This window comes from Xyrauchen texanus, chromosome 29 (genome assembly GCF_025860055.1).
Source record: "Xyrauchen texanus isolate HMW12.3.18 chromosome 29, RBS_HiC_50CHRs, whole genome shotgun sequence".
NCBI lineage: Eukaryota > Metazoa > Chordata > Actinopteri > Cypriniformes > Catostomidae > Xyrauchen > Xyrauchen texanus.
In genome coordinates this window covers 21,321,133-21,344,692 of record NC_068304.1, presented here as the reverse complement: position 1 = coordinate 21,344,692, position 23,560 = coordinate 21,321,133, and the positions used below count along the sequence as shown (strand labels likewise).

At 36.6% G+C, this 23,560-nt stretch overlaps 1 protein-coding gene across 1 annotated transcript; it reads left to right on the top strand.

Moving 5' to 3' along the window:
* The first annotated feature begins 384 nt into the window (after positions 1–384).
* On the top strand, positions 385–22,191 carry asz1 (ankyrin repeat, SAM and basic leucine zipper domain containing 1). The gene is made up of 13 exons (XM_052097417.1): positions 385–492; positions 632–731; positions 875–997; positions 3,362–3,476; positions 13,445–13,556; positions 16,117–16,251; positions 16,438–16,559; positions 16,780–16,852; positions 17,281–17,337; positions 17,838–17,950; positions 20,207–20,312; positions 21,244–21,357; positions 22,027–22,191. Exons 1-13 carry the CDS (start codon positions 385–387, stop codon positions 22,189–22,191), a joined length of 1,443 nt encoding a protein of 480 aa, XP_051953377.1.
* Positions 22,192–23,560: the final 1,369 nt, after the last annotated feature.

Genomic DNA, 23,560 nt, shown 5'->3' with positions numbered 1-23,560 from the left:
TAGATAGATAGATAGATAGATAGATAGATAGATAGATAGATAGATAGATGGATAGATAGACAGATATAGTAGATTGATAGACAGACAGATGGACAGATAGATATGATAGGAGTGATGGATAGACAGACAGATGGATACTACTGTAGATAGATAGAGAAGAGCAGTTGATAGACAGGCAGACAGATAGACAGATAGATAGATAGATAGATAGATAGATAGATAGATAGATAGATAGATAGATAGATAGATAGATAGATAGATAGATAGAGTTTCTCCATTGGTCATTTCATTATGACACAAATATGGGCGTGGCTGCATACGTCAATACGCCGTGACTGCAAAAGCCCGCGTTTGTGAGAAAATATTCGAATCTAAATACAAATAATGTTAAACGAAATTAACTATGCTTTTCCTGCCGGTGACGAGAGTGAAGGAAGCAGCGACGAATGGGATCTTGGATATTCTAATAACACCAAAAAAGCGGCCTCTGAGGTAAACTTAATTAATGAAAAAATGTGTTCTCTTTCACAAGTCCAACACTGGCCCCATGTGTTGTGCTTAGGCTAACTAGCTTCGGTCAGCTAGCATAAAAAACAATTTTATAATAATACAAAAATCATCTTGCTGACAGGTTTCCGAAACACATTTGAATGGAGAAGACAAAGTATCCACCCTGAAAAGGGCTATTACTGCAGGAAATGTCGAACTGGTGCGCGAGCTCTTGGACGGTGGTAGGTGCTTGACGTTCATATCGTTAATAATGCAATAAAAGACACAACATTTTAATTAGTTATCACGAATGTTAATGTAGCTTACATGAATTGTTATCACTTAATTAATATACTCGTCTCTGACCCCTATCGTCTTTTATCAGGTATGGACGTGGAGACTCGGCTTGGCTTTGGATGGACTCCTCTCATGTGTGCTGTCCATGTGGCCAATTACGAGCTTGCTGAACTGCTGCTGGATCATGGTGCAAGTGCAAACTTCAGCAGAGGTAGAGGGAGATGTCTCTTCATACTCCATCAATAAAGTTTTTGTTGATTATTTTCTCATTAAAAGGTATTTATGTAGCCATTGAATTAAATGGATAATTCTTCAAAAAAAAAAAAAAAATACAAAGAAAATACAATTCGATCATTTACTCACCCTCATGTCATTACAAACCTGTGTGACTTCCATAGAACAAGTAGGAGCTTTTTGTCAGGACATTAGGAACTGATAGCCTCAGTCACCATTCAGTCAAATTAAAATGAAAGGTGAGGCTGACATTCTGTCAAATAACACCCTGTCTACACTGGGTGTGTTGACTTGAACATTTAAATGTCATACAGAAAGCTTAGACCAATCAGCTGTGAGCTAGGGTAGACTTCAGCAAGTGTTGAATGGTGAAAATAGACACAAAATATTATTTAAATAAGTAGACCAGAAACAACACGTGTCACAACGAACGCTTCTAGTGCAAACATTTTCATTGATAATGGGGTCTATTAGCTTTTGACGGGACTAAAGCCGTTTGCATCCGGTGTAGACAGGGTTTAACAATTCTTTTCGTCTTCCATGGAAGTCAAACGGGTTGGAACAATTTGAGTGTTAGTTAAGAATTTTGGGTGAACTATTTCTTAAGGATGTAAGCACATAATCAGGATCAAGGGGTACAGAGCATACGTTTTTAAAATTCAACCCTTGAAAATCTCATGTTGGTCCACTACTGATCTGTATTTTGGTGGGATGTGTAATTCTCAATGTGGTTACAGCCCTGCATTACATTGTTGCACATTTCACATTGGTGAATGTATTCCACATTGGTTGATGTACACTTATGAATTGGAGACTTAGTCATATCAGTGGCCTTAAAAGATTTTTAACATGAAGCAGACCTCCTCATGGGACCAAATATATTAAGATCATGTGACCGCCCGAATACTGCTCAATCTATTATGGTCAACCCCCTGTTATTGGACACATTGCACATGAAATAATAGTATCATGGCTCACTAAGGCATTTCTACAATGGCATTCGTTACCAGTGTTTGCTTTTGTGTGATGCTGCATTCATGTTAGGTGTCCACATAAAGATCATTGTTGTATCGATCAGCACAACATCAACTTATAGTGTGCATTTAAGGTTTAAATGTCATAGGTTGAGTTTGGCAGGTAAGATCAGGAGCAGTCAGTCTGACATTGCACCACATGGCCTTCCTGTGACTCCTGTGGGTTCTTATTGAAAATGATTGGGGGCTTTGCATCAGCTACGGAAAAGGAACCCAATGAGATCAAATCAAAAGAGCATGGCTAGACTTAATCCTTCAGGGGGGAATAGTTTGGTTTTCATTAATAAGTTCGACATTGAAGCAGGTTACATTCTTTTGATTTCAACACATGTGCTAGGGAGGATGGAAACCAATTAAGAGTTTGCCTTAGTGTCTTTCATCTGACATTACTTAATGGTTGTGACGCACATGCCGAACTATCGAAAACGTGTAATTAATCTACTGGTGTGTTTTTAGTTTACACGTCGCATTTCTATTTCTTTTAAAAATTGAATGCATCTGTTGGTCACGGTTAAATGTCAGTGAACGAGTGACTGAAGTGATTTATACAGTTCCACAATGTCCAATAGGAAGAGATGGGGGGATCTTGATCAACTGAAGCTGCAGGCTCAGACAGGAAATAATTAAATGTGACTGCAGCTGCCACTTCCTGGTCTGTGTTCCGCACAGAAGGGGAAGAATGCAGAAGTGATTGATAATGGTGGTATACAGAGCGTGGTGCTGGCGTCATTGCGTTGGCCCAACGCTGGAGCTTTATTTATTTTCCTGCTTCACCGCAGACGCAACTAAACTGTGTCTGCATCCTACTCCTAAGCAGAGCTGCTCCTGCAGTCTAAACCCAGCTCTCATTGTGGTACAGAAACCCGTAACATGGATGTGTCTCCTTATTGCATCAACACAACATTGGGATTGCTGTCAAATCAATAATACATGACTTGACAAGCAGTCCTTTGACAAGCAACATTTGGCCATGTTTGACTTGCGTGGCATATGCACATCCATTTTATTCACTGCCTATATAACTGAGGTTGCCAGCATGTGTATCATGTGGTATAAACAATACCTCTGCAAAATGTATTACTATATATTTTTAAACGTTATGATTCTAACAGTGCAAATAATGAATGAAATACAAGCTGTTTTAAAGATAACATTTTTATCTTTTAACATTCTCGTGTTCCAAATCTGGGTGACTTGCAGCAAGAGGATGAGTAAATGATGACAGAATACATTTTTGGGTAAACTATCCCTTTAACACTGTTAAAAGTGGTTGAATGTGTTTGTGTGTTCTGTTTTTCCATATATAGACCACTATACAGTTCTAATGGCTGCTTGCACTGCAACATCTGCTTTAGAAGAGAAGATCGCCAGGTGTGTGGCTTTGCTGCTTAGTCGCAATGCTGACCCAAATGTCTCCAACAGGTGAGGCATAGCATGCAGACATTGTCAGGTATAGATTTTTTTTTACATTAATATAAATGCTTAATTTAAAAAAATATATATATATTTATAAAATTGGCCATGTTCACACAGTTAGTGTTTGGCTTTGACAACCATATTTACTCACCATTGTGACTCTTCACATTGTCCTGTTCTTACAACAGCTAGAATATGGTCTGTATAAACAAAAACCCAAAGTCAAGCCCCTTTTCTACTCTATGTGATAGCCATGAATAACGCCAGCAACCATAGTGACGGTGACCAATGTAAAAGATGGTGACTTCCAGAACACTTAGTACATCGGAGTTCATCTGTTAAATCTTAATTAACCAGCAGCGGCTTGGAATGGTTATTTTAACTGATGGTAGAACGCAGCATTTGGGTCGCACCCAGACCTCAAAACCAATAGGATCTGCTCCGATGTGAAACAGTGACTCAATCTAAAACCTTGGGATAACAAATAGCTTACAGTTGAAGTCAGAAGTTTACATGCACTTTTTAACCACTCCATAAATTTCATATTTGCAAACTATAGTTTTGGCAAGTCTTTTAGGACATCTACTTTGTGCATGACACGAGTAATTTTTCCATTAGTTATTTTCAGACAGATTGTTTCACTTTTAGTTGTCTATATCACAATTCCAGTGAGTCAGAAGTTTACGTGCACTAAGTTAGCTGTGTCTTTAAGCAGCTTGGAAAATTCCAGAAGATGATGTCAATCCTTTAGACAATTAGCTTCTGATAGGATTTGTACTGAATTGGAGGTGTACCTGTGGATGTATTTTAAGGCCTACCTTCAAACTCAGTGCCTCTTTTCTTGGCATCATGGGGAAATCAAAAGAAATGAGCCAAGACCAAAGCAAAATTGTGGACCTCCACAAGTCTGGTTCATCCTTGAGAGCAATTTCCAAACACCTGAAGCTACCACGTTCATCTGTACAAACAATAGTACACAAGTATAAACACCATGTGACCATGCAGCCATCATACCACTCAGGAAGGAGACGCATTCTGTCTCCTAGAGATGAATGTAGTTTGGTATGAAAAGTGCAAATCAATCCCAGAACAACAGAAAAAAACCTTGTGAAAATCCTGGAGGAAACAGGTAGACAAGTATCTATATCCACAGTAAAATTAGTCCTATTTCGACATAAACTGAAAGGCTGCTCAGCAAAGTAGGAGCCACTGCTCCAAAACTGCCAAGAAAATGCCAGTCTATAGTTTGCAAGTGCACATGTGGACAAATATCTTTTAAAGAAATGTCCTCTGGTCTGAGGAAACAAAAATGTTATTATTTGGCCATAATGACCATCGTTATGTTTGAAGGAAAAATGGTGAGGCTTGCAAGCCGAAGAACACCATCCCAACTGTGAAGCATGAGGGTGGCAGCATCATGTTGTGGGGTTTCTTTGCTGCAGGAGGAACTGGTGCACTTCACAAAATAGATGGCATCATGAGGAAAGAATATGATGTGGATATAGTGAAGCAACATCTCAAGACATCAGCCAGGAAGTTAAAGCTCGATCACAAATGGGTCTTCCAAATGAACAATGACCCCAAGCATACCTCCAAAGTTGTGGCAAAATGGCTTAAGGACAACAAAATCAAGGTATTAGAGTGGCCATCACAAATACCTGATCTCAATCCGAAAGGATATTTGTGGCAGAATTGAATGTTTGTGTGAGCAAAGAGTCCTACAAACCTGACTCTGTTACACCAGTTCTGTCGGGAGGAATGGGCCAAAATTCCAGAAACCTCCAAGCTTGTGGAAGTCTACCCAAAACATTTGACCCAAGTTAAACAATTTAAAGGCAATGCTAACAATTACTAACAAAGTGTATGTAAACTTCTGACCCACTGGGAATGTGATGAAAGAAATAAAAGCTGAAATAAGTAGTTCTCTTTCCTATTATTCTGACATTTCTCATTCTTAAAATAAAGTAGTGATCCTAACTGACCTAAGACAGGCAATGTTTTCTACGAAGTATATGTAAACTTCTTACTTCAACTGTATATCTCCATCTATTTGGGTTACCAAAACCCCACATTAAAAGAAGCAACACATAAGAGACAAATGTGTGTGTAATACGGAGTTGCTTTTATGCTGTCTGAAGTGACAGACAACTAGTTGACCAGTGTGGTTCTGTTCACAAAGCAAAGGTTAACCAAATTTGCTTTCAAAATTCAGTGGTGAGACACTTCATCTATAGATTGCTGTTGTCATTCTCTTTTATAACCGAATTGTATGTGAATTTATTGAGCACTCTAAAACATGATTGACAGCTGTAATTTGCTGCTGTGTGAACATAGCCATTGTGTTTACCTGTATCTGTGTATATCTCGGCATTTCCTTAAAATATGCCGTTAAGCTCTTTTGCTTTAAATGCTGGAATTAAAAATTTGAATATGGATGTAGTCATCTATTTTAAAAAGATCTAGCTGTGTACCGCAGTATCTTACATAAGCATCCACATGCACCCAGTTCTAGTTCAAGTGTAACAACAGATAAGTAGACACAAGTGCTGTCTAGTCATATTGATTGAGAGTATGTGAAGAAAAACTCCCACCAGCTACAAAATATTACCACTGGCCAGACAGAGTTTCAAACAAGTCTTCCTAACAACTCTGTGATGTGTACTCCATAGTGTATTGACTTAGGGATTTTTCAGGGCAGCCCCCAGCTGCTTGTCATCTGCCATCCAATCCGCTCACATGATCTGGAGTGTCAACAAGTATGTTGCTCACTTGACTGGTGAGAAAGTGATTGTGTCCCATCCAGACAAAATATTTAAAGTTCGGTAAGCAGGAACAGGGAGATGTTGGCAAATGATGGGCCTGTCAAACACTTGTCATCTTCCTCTGCCCTCTCAATGCTCCACACATAGCCAACAACTTCCAGCAGCTGCATTTCCCTAAATCTCTTTGTTAACAAATACAATATGCTTCAGCTAAGCCAGACATAATTTGGAAAGGGAGGGGGATCGCTTTGAGTCTACAGCCTGACATTTTTAAATCTGTTTAGAATTAGTTTTCATTATTTGAAAATTGCTGACTAAAATATAAGTCACTTATAAGCATATATTATAATGTCAGTACATGAGATGGAACAGGGGTCGGATATGAATGCTGTTTATTATATGCCTATTATTTAATCTTATTATGACAATGGGTGAGTGGTTTTAGTTTGTACACATTGTCTCTATTCATATCAGCATATAATTTAAAAGGCTCACAAGGCCTAACCACTTGAGTGATAGTTAGGAGGATAACAGTCTCATCTAACTGTATCAAACTTTAAACTCTTAAGCCATGTTCTCACCGTCAGCAACATTCTTGCTTGATGTTGCTAGTCCCTGTACTGTGAAGTCGCAAGTGGGCGTTCCTACTGCTGTCACTTCTGCATTATTGGTCGGCTGCACAGCTGGCGATAGCATTAGAAAAATATGATCACTGATAAAACGTACTGCTGGTAAAACAAATATCATTTTAATTCGATAAGGATTCAATACTCGTGCCTCAACAACAAACATTTTGCAAGGGAGAGTTTTAATTTTAACAGCAGTACTCAATGCTTCAGATCATTAGCAAGATAAACAATCTATAAATGCATGAATCAAACTCACTCAGAATGCAGACAGTTTATGACACGCTTTTCCATCGTTGTTTTATAATATCCATGCATGTAGTTACAGACAAAGACTAAACCGTGAAATCCCTCACAACATTATAACTTCTCGTCTGTCTTGCCTGCATTCGACACCAGTATCTCAAAAAACGAATGTCATTTGTCATTTTTAGTAATGTTTTTTTTTTTTCTCCCCAATTTGGAATGCCCAATTTCCAATGCACTGTAAGTCCTCATGGTGTAGTGACTCGCCTCAATCTCAGTTGTCTCCACGTCTGAGACAGTCAATACGCGCATCTTATCACGTGACTTGTTGAGAGCGTTACTGTGGAGACATTGCGTGTGTGGACCCTTCACGCTATTCTCCGTGGCATCCATGCACAACTCGCCACGTGCCCCACCGAGAGTGAGAACCACACATTATAGCGACCATGAAGAGGTTACCCAATGTGACTCTACCCTCCCTAGCAACCGGGCCAATTTGGTTTCTTAGGAGACCTGGCTGGAGTCACTCAGCACTACCCTGGATTCGATCTCATGACTCCAGGGGTGGTAGTCAGCATCTTTACTCGCTGAGCTACCCAGGCCCATTTTCATTGTTAAACTTTTCTCAACTTTATTGTGTCGCTCTCCACACCCACATTTTGTCGGCAAAGGGTTTGTCACTTGTGTTGCCGGAATTCGCTTTGCTCTCATAGAAAATTAATCACATCCTGTTGCTATGTGTCACTGATAGTGTGAATGGGGTTTTCGGCAAGAAGCATACTGTATGCGAATACAGCCACGAATGCTCATCCAATGCAAGTGCATGGTCCTGTTATACAGTGTTGGGGAGTAGCTAACTACATGTAACTACATTTTTCAGTAGCTTGACAGTAGCTCAGCTGCTTTTAAAACATAGTAGCTTGACAGTAGCAAACTACTTTTTCCAGCAAGCAACAGTGTAGCGTGACCATACGCTACATCATGTTGGTCAAATTATAACTAATAGCCGTCCTTATTGCGTAGAAGCCAAACTTTTGACGACAAAACATCTGACGATCTGGCAGCATATTTCTGTCTGCTGATCATCATCAGGCTGCTTCATCTTTTTTTGTAATGGCAAATCACAAACAAAAATAGTGAATTACCTCCATCTACTGAGAGCTTATTACAGCTCACTTGGATAAGAAGAGATTTTCTGATGGTTATGTAAAGCGAGCAACCACCGTTTGTTTACCTTGACAAGACCTAGAGGGGCAGGTAAATCTGAAAATTATAATTATTATTTATTCTTCTATGTAACAACAAATGTTTCAGACACTTTGTTCTTAATAGATCACACAACAGCATATTTACCTTTTACTATTTTAAATAAAAATAATTCAAAAAGTTATTATTGCCTTTTGAGGGATTTTGTTTATTATTAAATGTTTATTTAGCTTTTCATCATCTGTGCGTTATTGGGAGCAGCAAGTGAATTATTTGTATAATATTTATAAATGTACAGTATATATTATTATAATAATTACTATCATGCAGAACCATTTCATTTCTCCATTTCTTAGCATTTAATTAACTATTATTTCATGTAAAATAAATAAAATGATTGGTAAAAGAAATAATTTATGGCATGTGTTATTATGCAACAATCTAGGATGGCCATCCGTCCACTTCTTGGGACCTGAACGAAGCGAACAAATATTTGTAGAGCAACCTCTGTATGTGACCTGTAAAGCTTGCACTTGCATGTCAATGGTAAAAAAAGTCTGAAAATACAATGAGCATGAACTCAGGTGAGGGAAGAAACAAGTGCTGAGTCTTTATTTACATATTATCCACACTAAATATTTTGTGACAAGAACAAAAATGCCAGCCCAAGGAGAGTTGTCATAAAAATGTTATCTTTAGGGTAGTAGGCTACACCTGGCTACAGCAGGACCAAAAAGTGTGAAGTATAGTATAAAAAATGTTTTTTAATGGCGTGTGATCTTTTTTGTTTATATTTTATTCAAGTCAACTTTTATTTGTAGAGTACAGTTAAAAACAACAGAAGTTGACCCAAAGTGCTTTACAGATCATACAAATAAAATATATAAAAGCAGACTGATTTAAAGTAAAAAATAAAACATAATAAAATAAATAAAAACATCATGTATTAATCCACTTCAACCTATTCAATTAACCATTCAAAAGCCACAGAATAAAAATACATTTTTAAAGAAGATTTAAAAAATGGCTAGTGATGAAGCTGACCTCACATGGGGAGGGGAGACTATTCCATAGATTAGGACCTATCACAGAAAAGGCACGGTCACCCTTAGGTCTATAGCGGCAACGAGGAACCTTCAATAGAATTGATCAGAAGACCCGAGCACTCTGGTGGGGGAGTAGGAGTGTAGAAGTTCACTGATATATTGGGGCACAAGACCAGATAGTGCCTTGTAGAAAAAATTAATTTCACTGGATATACAGTTTTTAAAATTTTATTTTATGGCCATTATTAACTGTATTAATGTTACTATTCATTAAATGTAATATATTTAATTAAACACATTAAAAGTATTTATTTAATACATTAATAAATGTCATTAGTGTCAATTGTGTTATTAATATTATTGGTTTGATAGTAACATTAAAGAAAATTTATTGCCTCAAGTAGCTTCAATGTAGCTAGATACTTTTTGATAGTAACTTGTAGTGTAGCTAACTACTTTTTCAAAAGAGTAGCTTAACTACTTAATATTTTGAGTAACTTGTTGCTTGTCAAACTACAGTTTCAAAGTAGCTTCCCCAATACTGCTGTTATACATATGTAACTTTTGTTGCTATGGTGGTAACAAACTGACATTTTTGAGGGGGTGATCGTTACCTATTCTAGGTAAACTACATGCCATTACAGTAGATGTGTTATTCAGGTAACTTGGACACATCGACTGAATTAACTTGCTCAGTAATGTTCTATTTAAACTGTGGAGAATGAGAAAACTGACCGCAGAAAACCGTTTAACGCATACTTGTGTTGTTATGAGTTGAAGTCTTATGCATGAAATCGATCTTGCATAGCTAGAAGCATTTGTGTTCACATTTGCAAATAGTATGTTTTGGCTTTAAAGCTGAAATGAGTAAATTATCTGTGTTAAAATACTTTCTATTATCCCAGCTTAATATTGCAGAACAGTTGCAAGTAAGCCATCTGTAAATGTATTTTCTTAAACTGAAAAAATATTTTAATCTGAACGTCATTATTTCCCAAAGTATGCGGTAATGGAGAGCATTTTTTAAATGCTAGTGTGGATGAGAAAACGAAAACTTATTTGTGTGACATGGCCTAAAAGTCATTAGGCCCAGTGGCCATACTTAAAAGTATGGATTGCTGAATATGTTGTCGTTGTTTGTAGATTTATTTAATGGTGTGCCTAGTAGTGTTGGGTTCAAGTCCACCTTAGTCGAGTCCGAGTCAACCCCGTGTCTTTAAACAATCGAGTCAGAGTCCAAAAGGTGCAGAGTCTGATTCAAGACCAAACCCATAATGGCAGAGTTGAGTCCGAATGAATCTTTTCATGAATCTGAATTCAAACTGTAACCGTATTTTAAAGCTTATTTAAAATTTCACGACTAAGAAAAAACAATTGTCATTTTAAATGTAACAAAAAAACTCAATATTTTATTAGTTTCCTGCTGAACAAACTTCAAAGTGGCGTCAGAATGAAAGCATATGCTTTAGGTGTATGAAGACAAAACTGTCCTTCAACACTCTTCCTATTGTGTGCTGTTGATATGTCAGTTATTTGTTACTTTCCCTCTCCACTCAGACATAGACTGAACTTTAAAAAAACTTAAATAATTTTAGACCTAAATGATCCCAATCACCTAAATGACTTTCAACAACAACAACTCTACATTAGAGAAATATTTCCATCACATTCACCTATACCAAAAGATGGATCAAAATTTGAGGACCATGTAACATCTGCATTTGTGATCAACCACCAAAATAAAAGGAATATCCATCCCAAATCACAGATCAATTTTTACAGCAGAGGCAAACGCTATCATCTTAGCACTGGACTTCAGATTAACTATACAACAGAGAAACTTTCTGTTAATTACAGATTCAAAATCAGGTCTTCAAGCAATGTCATCTCTAAAAAAAAAAAATGATCATCCAATGCTTGTAAAGATTCTATGTAAACTGCTGGATCTGGAGGCCCAAAATTTTAATATATTCTTCTGCTGGGTACCTGGATACTGTGGAATACCAGGAAATGAGGAAGCAGACACTGCTGCAAAAGAGGCATTATCAGTGGATCTCAAAAAGTGTCCAATACCTCACAATGACCTAAAACCCATAATACATTTGTATATTAACAACAAATGGCAAACTGAGTGGGATCGATGCACCTTGAAATCAGCCCTATTGTTGGCAAAATAATCTTCTCTCTGTTTTCAAATTGCTGGTACCAGATCGTCTACACCCGCTGTCTAAAAGATCACTCCAGGATGTTTTATATATTAGGAGAAGATTCACCAATACGTACCTTCTGTCAGAATCTATTATCCTTGAAACATGTTTTATTAGACTGTACTGGTCTTAACCCCATGAGAAACCTTTTTTATTCAGTAAATACTGTGGAAGAAATTTTTAAAAGTCAGTTTTTAGGAAAAAGAGATTTTAAAAACCTTATATAGAGTTCCTTACACATTCCTCGCCATAGAAGCTGGCATGGCATTAAAAACAAACAAACAAATGAACTCAAACATAGACTAAAGAAAGTGAAAGCTGCAAAAGTTATTATTGTTTTGAATTGAAATTTTTAATTTCTACTTCATTTTCAATTTGTCCCGAAACCACGATGCGAGCACCGTCTTGGCTGCACAAATGCCAGGTGTGATTTTATCAGTTATCGTGTCCCGTGCCTTGCGAAACTGCCTTGTAGTTTCTAGTGCATTGGCTACATACCTGTCTTTGTGTTCGTCGTGCCAGCCACCTCGGTAATCAATATTATACAGCAGTCTCCATAGTAACATTCAAGCGTATTGGTTGACTTGAGTGTGCTGCCCTGCAGATGTGTTTCCTCAACACGGTTAAACGATCTCTGGCTACGTCTATGACATCAGGGGGTGCAACTACTGCTTACAGACAGAGTGCCCATTAATTTCTGTTTCATTATTTTTATGTATTTATTTTGTTAATTGCATCACAAATCAAATGCCATAGACTCTGAAAAAAAATCCAGAGTCGCAAAGTCTCAAGTCCGAGAAAAAATTAATCGGAGTCTGTGACAAGTCCATTAAAAATGGACTCGTAACTTGGACTCGAGTCCGAGTCCAAACTCGAGTACCCCAACTCTAATGCCTAGTGTGGCTTTTGAGCCTGGTTTATTTCAAGCATATGCCATTATAAATAATACAAGAGTTAAAACTGATGTTTGAAAGTAATGTTTTATTTATATGAGTAGCATATTATCTAATTGCTGCTACTAACATTTACTACTACTAACTATGCAATAACTCTTTAAAATGATGACCTTGTAGGATAGGATTATCCCTGTTTACATCATTTAGGATCTAATCATATTGATTCAGAAAACTTCCTTATTATTCCCCTGGTTTACGAGAGGGACAGCCTGGGAAAAGGTGTTTAAGGCAGCGCACATTTGTCACAAATTCAGGAAATGCGTACATAGCCAGGAGATAATGTCAAGATGAGGAATTATGGTGCCCTCACTCACTTGGACCTGACGCTGAGTTCAGTTCGCCACCCTCACCCGTCCTCTGGGAAATGCCACCTAGGCTGATTAATAGCCTCAGGATATTCCCATAGACACACACAGCACACTAAATGTGTACTGTTTGACACTTTGATTTTAAGATAAAACTGTTGATCTATGACAGTGACCCAAGCTCAGAGCACAGTTAACTAGAAAGTTCCTCTTTTGTGCTTTTTTCAGGTAATGGATTGTACCAGGGTAAGGTGTCAGATGTATTTTTTCTGATTGTTTACTTTGACACGTTAGTACTTTTTGTGGTGGCTTGATATTGTGAAGGTTTCTTACAGTGGTTGATTTAGAAATATACTGTATTTACCATGCAAATGAAAAACTTTAAGAACTGGTGGTTACTATATAAAAGATAACAATGGCATGCATCTCTAGTTTAGTTCATCACTATTACAGTCCTGCTCAAGTTTAATGGTTCAATTCTACTACAGTTCCATCAATTGCAAGAATCAATGTACAGTAAATGTTTTGGATTTAACCTTAACATGACTTTTTGGGAGAACAGTAACCCCAGTATGTGTCACTTGTACCCAGCAGCAATCTGTTTTTTTGCCCTTGCTCAGGAGCAGTATGACGTGTCTGATGCTGGCTGCCAGAGATGGCTATTGTCAGGTGATTAATTTGCTTGTGTCACATGGAGCGGAGCTGAACTTTCAGAATGATCATGGACATTCGGTAAGATTAGCACACCATCAGTGAAGGCTGTGATAATCATAAAAGTTACAATTGTATAGAACTAGGACAGGGTTTCCGCGGGTCTTAAAAATGTCTTAATCCACCCTTCCACAAATTAATGCCTTAAAAAGATCTTAAATCTGAGCAACAAGTCTTAAATTCATAAGGTCATGAATGTTATGATTGTTTTCTCGTTGCGTTTAAGTGGAGTGACCAGGCGTCCCATTTTTAAGAGGTGTGTAATTATGTCCCGGTTTGCAGGTAGGCTCACTGATTGTTTTGTAATTACATTTAATATCCTAATTTGCCTTCTCAATATGATCTTTGGTATCGCTTGCAGAAGAGAAGCAATGTCGATGTGTCTCACGTTGATTTGAATATACTTTCATTCTAGTCTTTCAGCAAATACACTTAAATTTATCTGGTTACCATGGCAATGACGTCATGGGCTTGGCGCTCCCGATCTTTGTCATCCTGTCAGTAAGCACAAGTAGAAATGCACCAATAATAATGAGTTTTCAACAAGCTGAAAAAAGCTGATCCATTTCTTTGTGCAAAATGTGAATATGTAAGTGAGTATTTTTCTGTCACTGTTAATGTTCATTTCCCCAGGAGCACGGAGGTAAAGCAGACAAAGTCAGATTCAGACAGCTACACTACACTTTATATATAGTACAAGCACTTATATGTTGAGATACGGGGGTTGTATTTTGAATTTTAGGTTACAGTGTTGTGAATTTTGTGTTAAAACGTGTGCCTGAAGTGACAAGTCACTTAATAATTACACATGCAATATGACATATTTTAATTATAACTATAACTACAGTTGAAGTCAGAAGTTTATATACACCTTAGCCAAATACTTTTAAATTTTTCACAATTCCTGACATTTAATTGTAGAAAACATTGCCTGTCTTAGGTCAGTTAGGATCACTACTTTATTTAAAAAATTTTAAATGTCAGAATAATAGTAAAGATAATTTTTTTATTAAATTTTTTTCTTTCATCACATTCCCAGTGGGTCAGAAGTTTACATATTATTTGTTAATATTTTTGGTAGCATCACCTTTAAATTGTTTAACTTGGGTCAAATGTTTTTGGTAGCCTTCCACAAGCTTCTCACAATAAGTTCCTGGAATTCTGGCTCATTCCTCCAGACAGAACTGATGTAACTGAGTCAGGTTTGTAGGCCTCCTTGCCTCCCACTCTTTTTTTTTTTTTTTTTTTGTTCTGCCCACAAATCAGATTGAGGTCAGGTATTTGTGATGGCCACTCCAATACCTTGACTTTGTTGTCTTTAAGCCATTTTGCCACAACTTTGGAGGTATGCTTGGGGTCATTGTCTATTTGGAAGACCCATTTGCGACTGAGCTTTAACTTGTTAACTTGTTGCTTCAATATATCCACATCATTTTCCTTCTTTATGATGCCATCTATTTTGTGAAGTGCACCAGTCCCTGCACCAAAGCGCACCCACATCTTGATGCTGCCATCCCCGTTATTCACGGTTTAGATGGTATTCTACAGCTTGCGAGTCTCACCCTTTTTCCTCCAAACGTAGCGATGGTCATTATGGCCAAACAGTACAATTTTTGTTTCAGAACAGAGGAAACTTCTCCAAAAAGTAAGATCTTAGGCCCCATGTGCACTTGCCAACTGTAGTCTGGCTTTTGTTGATATAGGACTTGTTTTACTGTGGATATAGATACTTTATTATATTATTAATATAACACATAATACTCATAGATATAGATACTCAATATATTATTAATATAACATAATTACTACACATAGTCATTTATCAACAAGAAAGAAGCAACACACCATATTAAAAACCAATTTTATTAAATTCAGTTACTATTTTGTCTTGTGGAATATATGTGAGAATCTGTTATGTCAAATGGTGTCTTTAGGGCAGTACTAAAAAACAATATGCAATTTTTATGATCCCTCATAATAATAAAATAAATGATAATGCACCCTGTTTAAGTTATTTTAGAAATTAGACTTGGTCTAATTTCTGCGCTACACAGCTTACATTAGATCACTATATATTAATTGAACAATATGCAGTATAGGTGGTGGTATGTGCTGCTTCATCTGTCAGTAAGTGACAGATGATCAGAAGGTAAAAGTTATTTCCACATTCTGGTGGTTGGGAGCAGAGTTCAAGCTTAGGATGCTTTTTGTAAAATTAGTTAAATTAATGGAGATCTGTTGAAAGTTGCATTTTTAAACTATTAAGTGTTATAAATAAATATTGTGCTTCCTAGACATTTACATTTAGAGAACATATTGACTTATTGTGTTCCCTTCAGTTGACTTCTTACATTTTCTTTAGTCTTAAAGTCTTAAATTTAGCTTCATAAAACCTGCAGAAACCCTGTAGTAAATTATGCCTTTTATGTCCACATCACTTATTGCCACCTGCATTTGATCTTAATCATTATCTGTTCTAGCAGGCTCTTTGTATCTCAGAAAGCGAAGATTAATATTAGTGACCTTGTGTGATTTTTATTGCTCCCTGGGAATCCACTTTAACAATGCTTTGTTGGAGCAGGCCCTCATTATAGCTGTGCAGTATGGACGAGAAGAGGCCATGCTGAAGCTGCTTCAACTAGGAGCTGATAAGTCTATGAGAACCAAGACGGGAAAGACAGCAGCTGACATGGCCAAAATATTCAAGCAACTTAAGGTAGTTCACCTCTCCTCCTGTCATCATGCGCTGTAGAAAATTGTTTTAAAAAATATTACATCTGTGTATTCCTTGCTCTAGTTGATTTGATGTAAGATTATATCTGTTTTTCTCCAGAAAAACAATGTAAGTGCAATTCTCTTTATTCTTGTGAAGGAAGCCACATTAAAAACATTGTCCTTTTAGATCTCCAGGATTCTTGAATCTCCAGAGCACATTGCTGTAAGTGGCAATCAACCATCCAAGGCTGAGGCGTTGCTTAAATTTCTCAATCGAAACCCTGATCCTCCCTCTGCCTACAAAGAGAGGTGAGCCTCTGTGTGTCTGTGGCTTGGATAGTGGTGCCATCTAGTGTTTGATTTATAGTTTGTTCTGGAAATAAATATACACATTGACAGTGAAAGGACAATTTATAGTTTTCTCTATAAATATGCAATAGATTAAATTGTAATATTTAAACAAAACGTAGAAAACAGCTGGGCTTTTGATATTGAAATGAAGGTTCATTGTTCTGGTTTATACCTACAGCTCCTCTAAGCTAAGTGATATTGAACTTCTGCTGCATGGACTCAATCTGGATTATCTCTCTGACATCTTAATGGTGAGATGGTTTCTTTTATTTTACTGTTTCACTAAAACAAACAAGTGCCTTTACAGTAATGCACTTACAGTGCATCCGGAAAGTATTCACAGCACTTCAATTTTTCCACATTTTGTTATGTTACAGCCTTATTCCAAAATTTATTAAATTCATTATTTTCCTAAAAATTGTACAAACAATACTCCATAATGACAACGTGAAAGAAGTTTTTTTGACATCTTTGCTGTAACATAACAAAATGTGGAAAAAGTCACATTCTTGTGCTGTATGATCACTTCATAGAACTCCTTTACCATTTCTGTGATAATTGACAGCATGTCTTTAGCATGTTGTAACTAAACTGAAATGTTCCATTTAAGTGTCAGTTCTCTTGGGTCTGAGACCACCGTTTTCTTTGGTCTCTGTTACACCTGTTTTTAACACTACAGGAAAATGACATCACTTGGAGCGATCTGTTGATTATGGAGAAGGAGGACTTGGAAAAGGTATGTCTATCAATAAAGAGAGCTTATTAAAATTCACCAACGTAAAGAGCAAAGGAAATTTTCAAAACCGTTAACATCCTAATTACTCAATTACTCCATCCATCAGTCCAACCATCTATTTTATAATGTGTTCCAGTCAGTAGAGGCATTATTTGTACAGTACATTACTGGATAGAATAAACAGAAGAAATTATGTTACACAGATTAAGTACTGATCCAATATGATGGAGCCATTGTGCAAATTTAAAAAGTTGTGTAACAACAACTGCATGTATTAGAAAAACATAATTTCATACCATTTAAGACCATTATCATATTATCTCATCTTTAGTCTGAAGTAGTTAGTGTAATGTAAATAACAAATAAAATTATCAAACAATTTTGCTTTATATGCTGTAAATATACAGTACTGTGTTGATCACTTAGGATCAATTTTAATATGCATCCATACCATAAAATATTGCTTTAAAGTTCAAAATGATTTCTCTTTCTCTGTGTAGATTAAAATAACTGATCCTGAGGATCAAAAGAAGATCCTCTGCGCCATCGAGCAGATGCACCTTGACAAAGTAGATTTGAACACCCTGGCGCCTCTTAATAATATAGACAGTGGGTAAGGTTCATCTAGCCTCAATTTATCCTGAAATGTTTGGTTTTATTGTGTGCTTTTTATCTAATCCAGTATTTATTCATCCATAATCAGTCGGAGTCTCTTTCAACAGGATGACAGTCAGTGTCTTGACAAGGCTTCCATGTAAGCCTGTCTTAATAGTTTAAGCCCTAGTAATGATTTGTAAGGTGAGAAATGAACTAGTGCCATGTCTGCATGCACTGTGTGCTGAGTGATGACTGAGGAGTCGGCGTGGCAGCCATGTTTAACTTTAAAGTCCACACTTAATGAATCTAATCAATCTGTAATTTCTTTATTCAATGCCAAGGAGGTACAGAGAGAGCAGACGGACACACAATAAATTTTGCGTTTAAATCCTCTTCTTGATAGGTGCTTCGTAAACACACATTAAAAGGATATAGAGTTACAGTGAAACTCATTGCCAGAGTTGATTTCCTGCCTAAGGGGGATGTATATAAACCTAAGCAATGCTGTTTTCACAGAGTTCATAATTTACCTGTGTGGAGATTTCCTGGAGATAACTCTGTGTAGCTTTGATACTGATATTATTTTTGGGTTAAAAAAGTGGTAAGGTGGTGTTCCCGGAACACGCATATATTAAACGGTAATTATTTTCATTGGTTAGATTTTTAAAATGAACTCTAATTGCCAGCTGAAGCAAATATGGCCTGATATAAAATGATGGATCTGCTCATGGTGCCTGTTGGGACGGAGGCATTAACTCAGCACTTTGTCGTGCCATGAGAGCCTATCACTCATTCAGTCATAGAAAAACTAACAAAGCAACGCTCTGCACCCATCTATCCGTCCTGGAGGAGATAGTAACTCCACAGTGTCTGACAGTGTTTACCACAAGCTCTGACAGATTGTTAGAAGAAAACGGCTGCTTGAGGAAATGCTCTGTTAAGATAACACTATCAACATCACTAGGTATTTGTGAGCCATTACATGGGTTTGAAATTGTAAGTGATGGCAGAAGTGCGCCAAGAGTGTTGTCACCTAATTAAGGATGCCACTGATTGTATAAAGGAATATTTCGGGTTCAATACAAGTTATGCTCATTCGACACCAATTATGGCATAATGTTGATTACCAAAAAGAACCAATTTGACTCGTCCTTTAATTTTTTATTTTAAATTAATTATTTTCAAGGTTACAGATAAGCACGTACAATGGAAGTGAATGTGGCCAATTATTGCAGGGTTTAAAGGCAGAAATATGAAGCTTAACATTTTAAAAAGCACTTGAATTCAATTTTCTGTTCAATCTTGAATATTATTTGAGCTGTGAAGTTGTTTAAATTGTTTATCAGGATTATAGGGTTTACAGCATTATTGATATTATGGCAGCAAATGTTTAAAATTGAAAATATAACTACACAGAAAATGTTAATAGGCGATTTTATCACACTAAAGTCATGTTAACGTGCATATTGTTGACGTAGGTGCGATAGAGAGAACATATTACTCCGGTAATGCAATCCCTACATTGGCTTCCAGTCAAATTGAGGATTGATTTTAAACTTCTCTTGTTTGTTTACAAGGCATTGTCAGGCCTTGCCCCGCAGTACATCAGAGATCTTATAGTTCCTTACTCTCCTTTTAGAGTTCTCAGGTCCTCCGATCAACGACTTTTAAAGGTACCTCGTTGTAATTTAAAATCAAAAGGAGATCGTGCTTTTTCCGTGGTAGGTCCCAAACTTTGGAATAGTCTCCCATTCCATGTGAGATCAGCTCCATCGATTACAACTTTTAAGTCTTATTTAAAAATGTATTTATTTTCTTTAGCTTCTGAATAATTAATGTATGTCTGTTTTTTGTTGTATGACTTTCATGTTATTATTCTGTAAAGCACTTTGGGGCAACGTCTGTTGTTTAAAAATGTGCTATATAAATAAAGTTGCTTGCTTGCTTGCTTTTGTGGCTATACTTTTGAAACCGTGAATATTTTAATGTTTACAGATTGGCCCTATTCATTTCCATTGTAAGTGCCTGTAACATTATGCCACATATGCTGTCGATTGAGCTTGTTTTGAACTTCATTAAGAAATATAAACTTCAATTTCAGTGCTTGATCATGGTTTCAGAATAAAGAGAACTTTGTATATTTCTTGCATTTATTTCTCATGATGAAAGTTACATATTTAACTACTTTATAGATTGTGAACATTTCATTTGGTAAGTCAGATTCCACTTTATTTTGTATTTTAATATCCTTCAAATTTCATCTCTTCTTCAGGAGTGAGGAGTTTCTTAGCTTTCTGATCAGCTTGAAACAGCAATGCTGTTACTTGACCGAAACGGTTCAGGATGTCATCAGCAGGTTCCCCCGTAGCCCCTCAGAGGTACATTGTGCAATTTCCCTCCTGTGTCTTTTGTAAGACTTAATTACATGAGATTCCGATTAAATAAATAAATTAATTAAAATATATTAAATTAATCTCAATGTCAACTTTTCAATGTATAATAATCAAAATATATGAAGTATATAATTCAGACATATTATTGTGGTAGATGAGTAAAGTATTGATTAATTGATGATACAAAAGGTGTCTTTAGAAGTCAACATATGTTTTATTTCCATGTAATTGAACATAAATCTAACACTGATTTACAGTCCACAGCAATCCATTTTACAATTGCGTTTGTCAATCTGTTTTAGGTAGACATGTTCTTGTTGCCTGTTTGCTTTTTTTGTTGTCCTACACAAGTGTCTCACTGTAGATGCATCACGTTACACTGGTTTTAAATCTGGAGTTTAAATGCTGCGTTTTTAGGATGCTGTCAAGTTAAATACAGTTTGAATCTTAAAAAAAAAAAAGTGTCTGTAGACCGCTGCATTCAGAGTTGCGCTCTGTCCACTTAAAAACGTCTCCTGCTGTGATTTCATTTTAATTCGTTTATTTGTTAGTTTGTTTTTGTGCTGCTGGTTCTCTTTGTGTTTTTTTGCCTGTACAACAGAGGCTGCGCTGACTGCCTCAGACAGCATAATCAATTGAATTATTTTTTACACACTATCTATTATATAATTTAATGCCACTGAATTAATGACTTAAATAGATGGCTTTAGTTATAACTAATGACCTTTTGCCTCTAAACACACGTTCATTAATGTTCTATATATAATTATTTTTTATTTATGAATATATAGAATCCAAAAATAAGTTCAAGGCAAATAGTCTTGCCTCAAATCTAAAGAGACAGAGACTGCATGATTGGTAGACAGAAAGAGAACATTTTAAATGTCACAATAGTCTTGACAAATTTGTTTTACAGGTTGTTCTGACATGTGATCCCAAGAAAGAGGCTCAAGCCATTTGCACAGAGATTGTAACTCAGACAGGAGACCTTCAGAAAGAGATGGCCTGCCTTAAGACCCTGCTCAGCAAGGTTAGTCATGTCCACATTGCTTTATGTCCTCATTTTTCATTATCTCTGCCTCTTCTATTTACAATAATTTTGTCTAGTAAAAATACTCTAGAGTGTTCAGACAAATAGGGGCAACCATTGCATCCCTCTCAGAAGTCGAAAAATTCCTTGAATTAAAAAAAAGGAACGAGGTGCAGGCAATGATGAAGGGTAATTGGGATGCCCCCAGTGTCAAGATGGAATCTGACAACCAATTAATGGCATGTGGACAGGCTGGCCACATGCCGAGAACAAATACATTGTGATATAGGTTATCTTATCAGCTAAGACTCCCCTACCAGGGAATTTCTACAACTCTCATTAATCTCAACTTTGGATATAGTGTAGTGAGACATGCTTGTAGTTTGTTGTTCTAGCTCTTGGAGTGTTCTAGGCATTCAGCATTTGATTGTGGTAGCCCAATTAAAGGGAGATTTTTCTCAGTGAGAGTTTTAGCCCAAATCTTAAGCCATATCCTTTCCAATAATCCAGAATGGATTCTGATATTGGAACATTCTGGGTTTCTGGAGGATTTTTTCATTTGAATCTTGAGAGAATGGGTAAAATAAGGTTTTGCTTAACAAAACAATATTACAAGAAAAACCTGATTGAAGTGAATTAACTGCCTTTTACCCCTTAATTTCTACATAGACGGATCACACAGAATACACTTTCCAGCCTCTTCAACCTAACTACATTATTGGTGAGAGAGGAAAGCTCCGCAGGAGGATTGCTGGTGTGCTTGGAGTTGCAATGCTTGGAGCAGGGCTCATATTGGTGCTATCACAATCAAGAAATTTGAGAAAATATTTTTGATATTATTATTGTTATGTTATTTTCAGTACAATTTGTTTTAAGTTACCTTAGTATTATATTAAGGATTATATGTTCTGCATTTAATATGTTAAAAGTTACGAGAACCTTGTGTGCTGTGCAGCTATTAAAGCATGTCTGCTAAATGTTCTTTTGGTTTTTGCAGACAAAGCACTTTAGCATAATAAAAGTTTTCCCAACCCACAATGTTATCATTCCCATTAATCTCCATTGGTCAACATCTACCACATCAGCACCTGCCAGTCAGAGTTTTACAGCTGTCATTTTATGTTTGGAAACGCTGTTGTAGTCAATTTTGATTTTGCTGTGTGGGTAAAATAGAAAACTAGATATCAGTTGCTGTCTGTGGTGCTGAAATGTCATTTCTAGGTGTGTGGTTAGCCTAACAGGGGTTCAGCACCCACCTCATGGTTGATCTCTTGATGATTTAAAAGAAAATAGAATATGTAATTATCTGATTGCGTAATTAGTCATGTGTAATCTCCCATTGCTGTACTGAAACAAATGGCATGGGGAATGAAGAGATAGTGAAATTAAATACTTTATGTGCCAACTGTTTTATGAATGGACATTTTGGAGTAATAACTTGTTTTGTTTTTTTAAAGAGAAGTTCTATATTTACAAAAGGTAATCTTAAAAATTATTGGAAGAAGTTCTGCAACTCAATCTTCATTTCTGAGTGTGAGTTACTGTGTTTTCTGTGCTGAATGATTTAAGGATTTCAGTCTTAGTGGGGCTCTGCCTTTTGAAAAAGGATGATATGAGTTTGTCCATAGGCAGAATTCTTGAAACAATTGTGAGAGGTTACCGGTTCAAAATCTATTTATGTTATGTATGTAATATATATAAAAAGATCATTAGTGGTCATGTTTCAGTGGCAAGGGGTCTGACAGTTTAAGTTAATGTAGAACTGCCTATGCGTAAGATGTGTTTGTCTCTGAACAACAGCTTATTAATGTCATGGTTCATAAAAAGCATGCAACCAAATGAAATAACTTGCAACAACTGTTTGCTGAAAGTCCTGTCATGGACTGATTTTGGATAGTTTTCCAGAAATGTTCTTGTCTTATGGATGTTTTTCAGGGGTCATATAATGTTGGCTAAGAGGACAGCAAAAAAGGAGATGCATTGACAGGTGTTGAAGAGTGATCAGTTACTTATAATAGCATAAGGTTTTTATTATTATTTGGTAGGATCTGCAAAGTCCAGCTAATTATCCAATACAGCCTCTAAGTTCCTATATGAAACTGACAGAAATCCTGAAACCCCAAACTGCTCAAGAGGCTTGGCAAGGAATATGGTTGTCACCGTTCTGACAGTGTAACAAGCTTGCAAAAGTTTGCAGATCTCA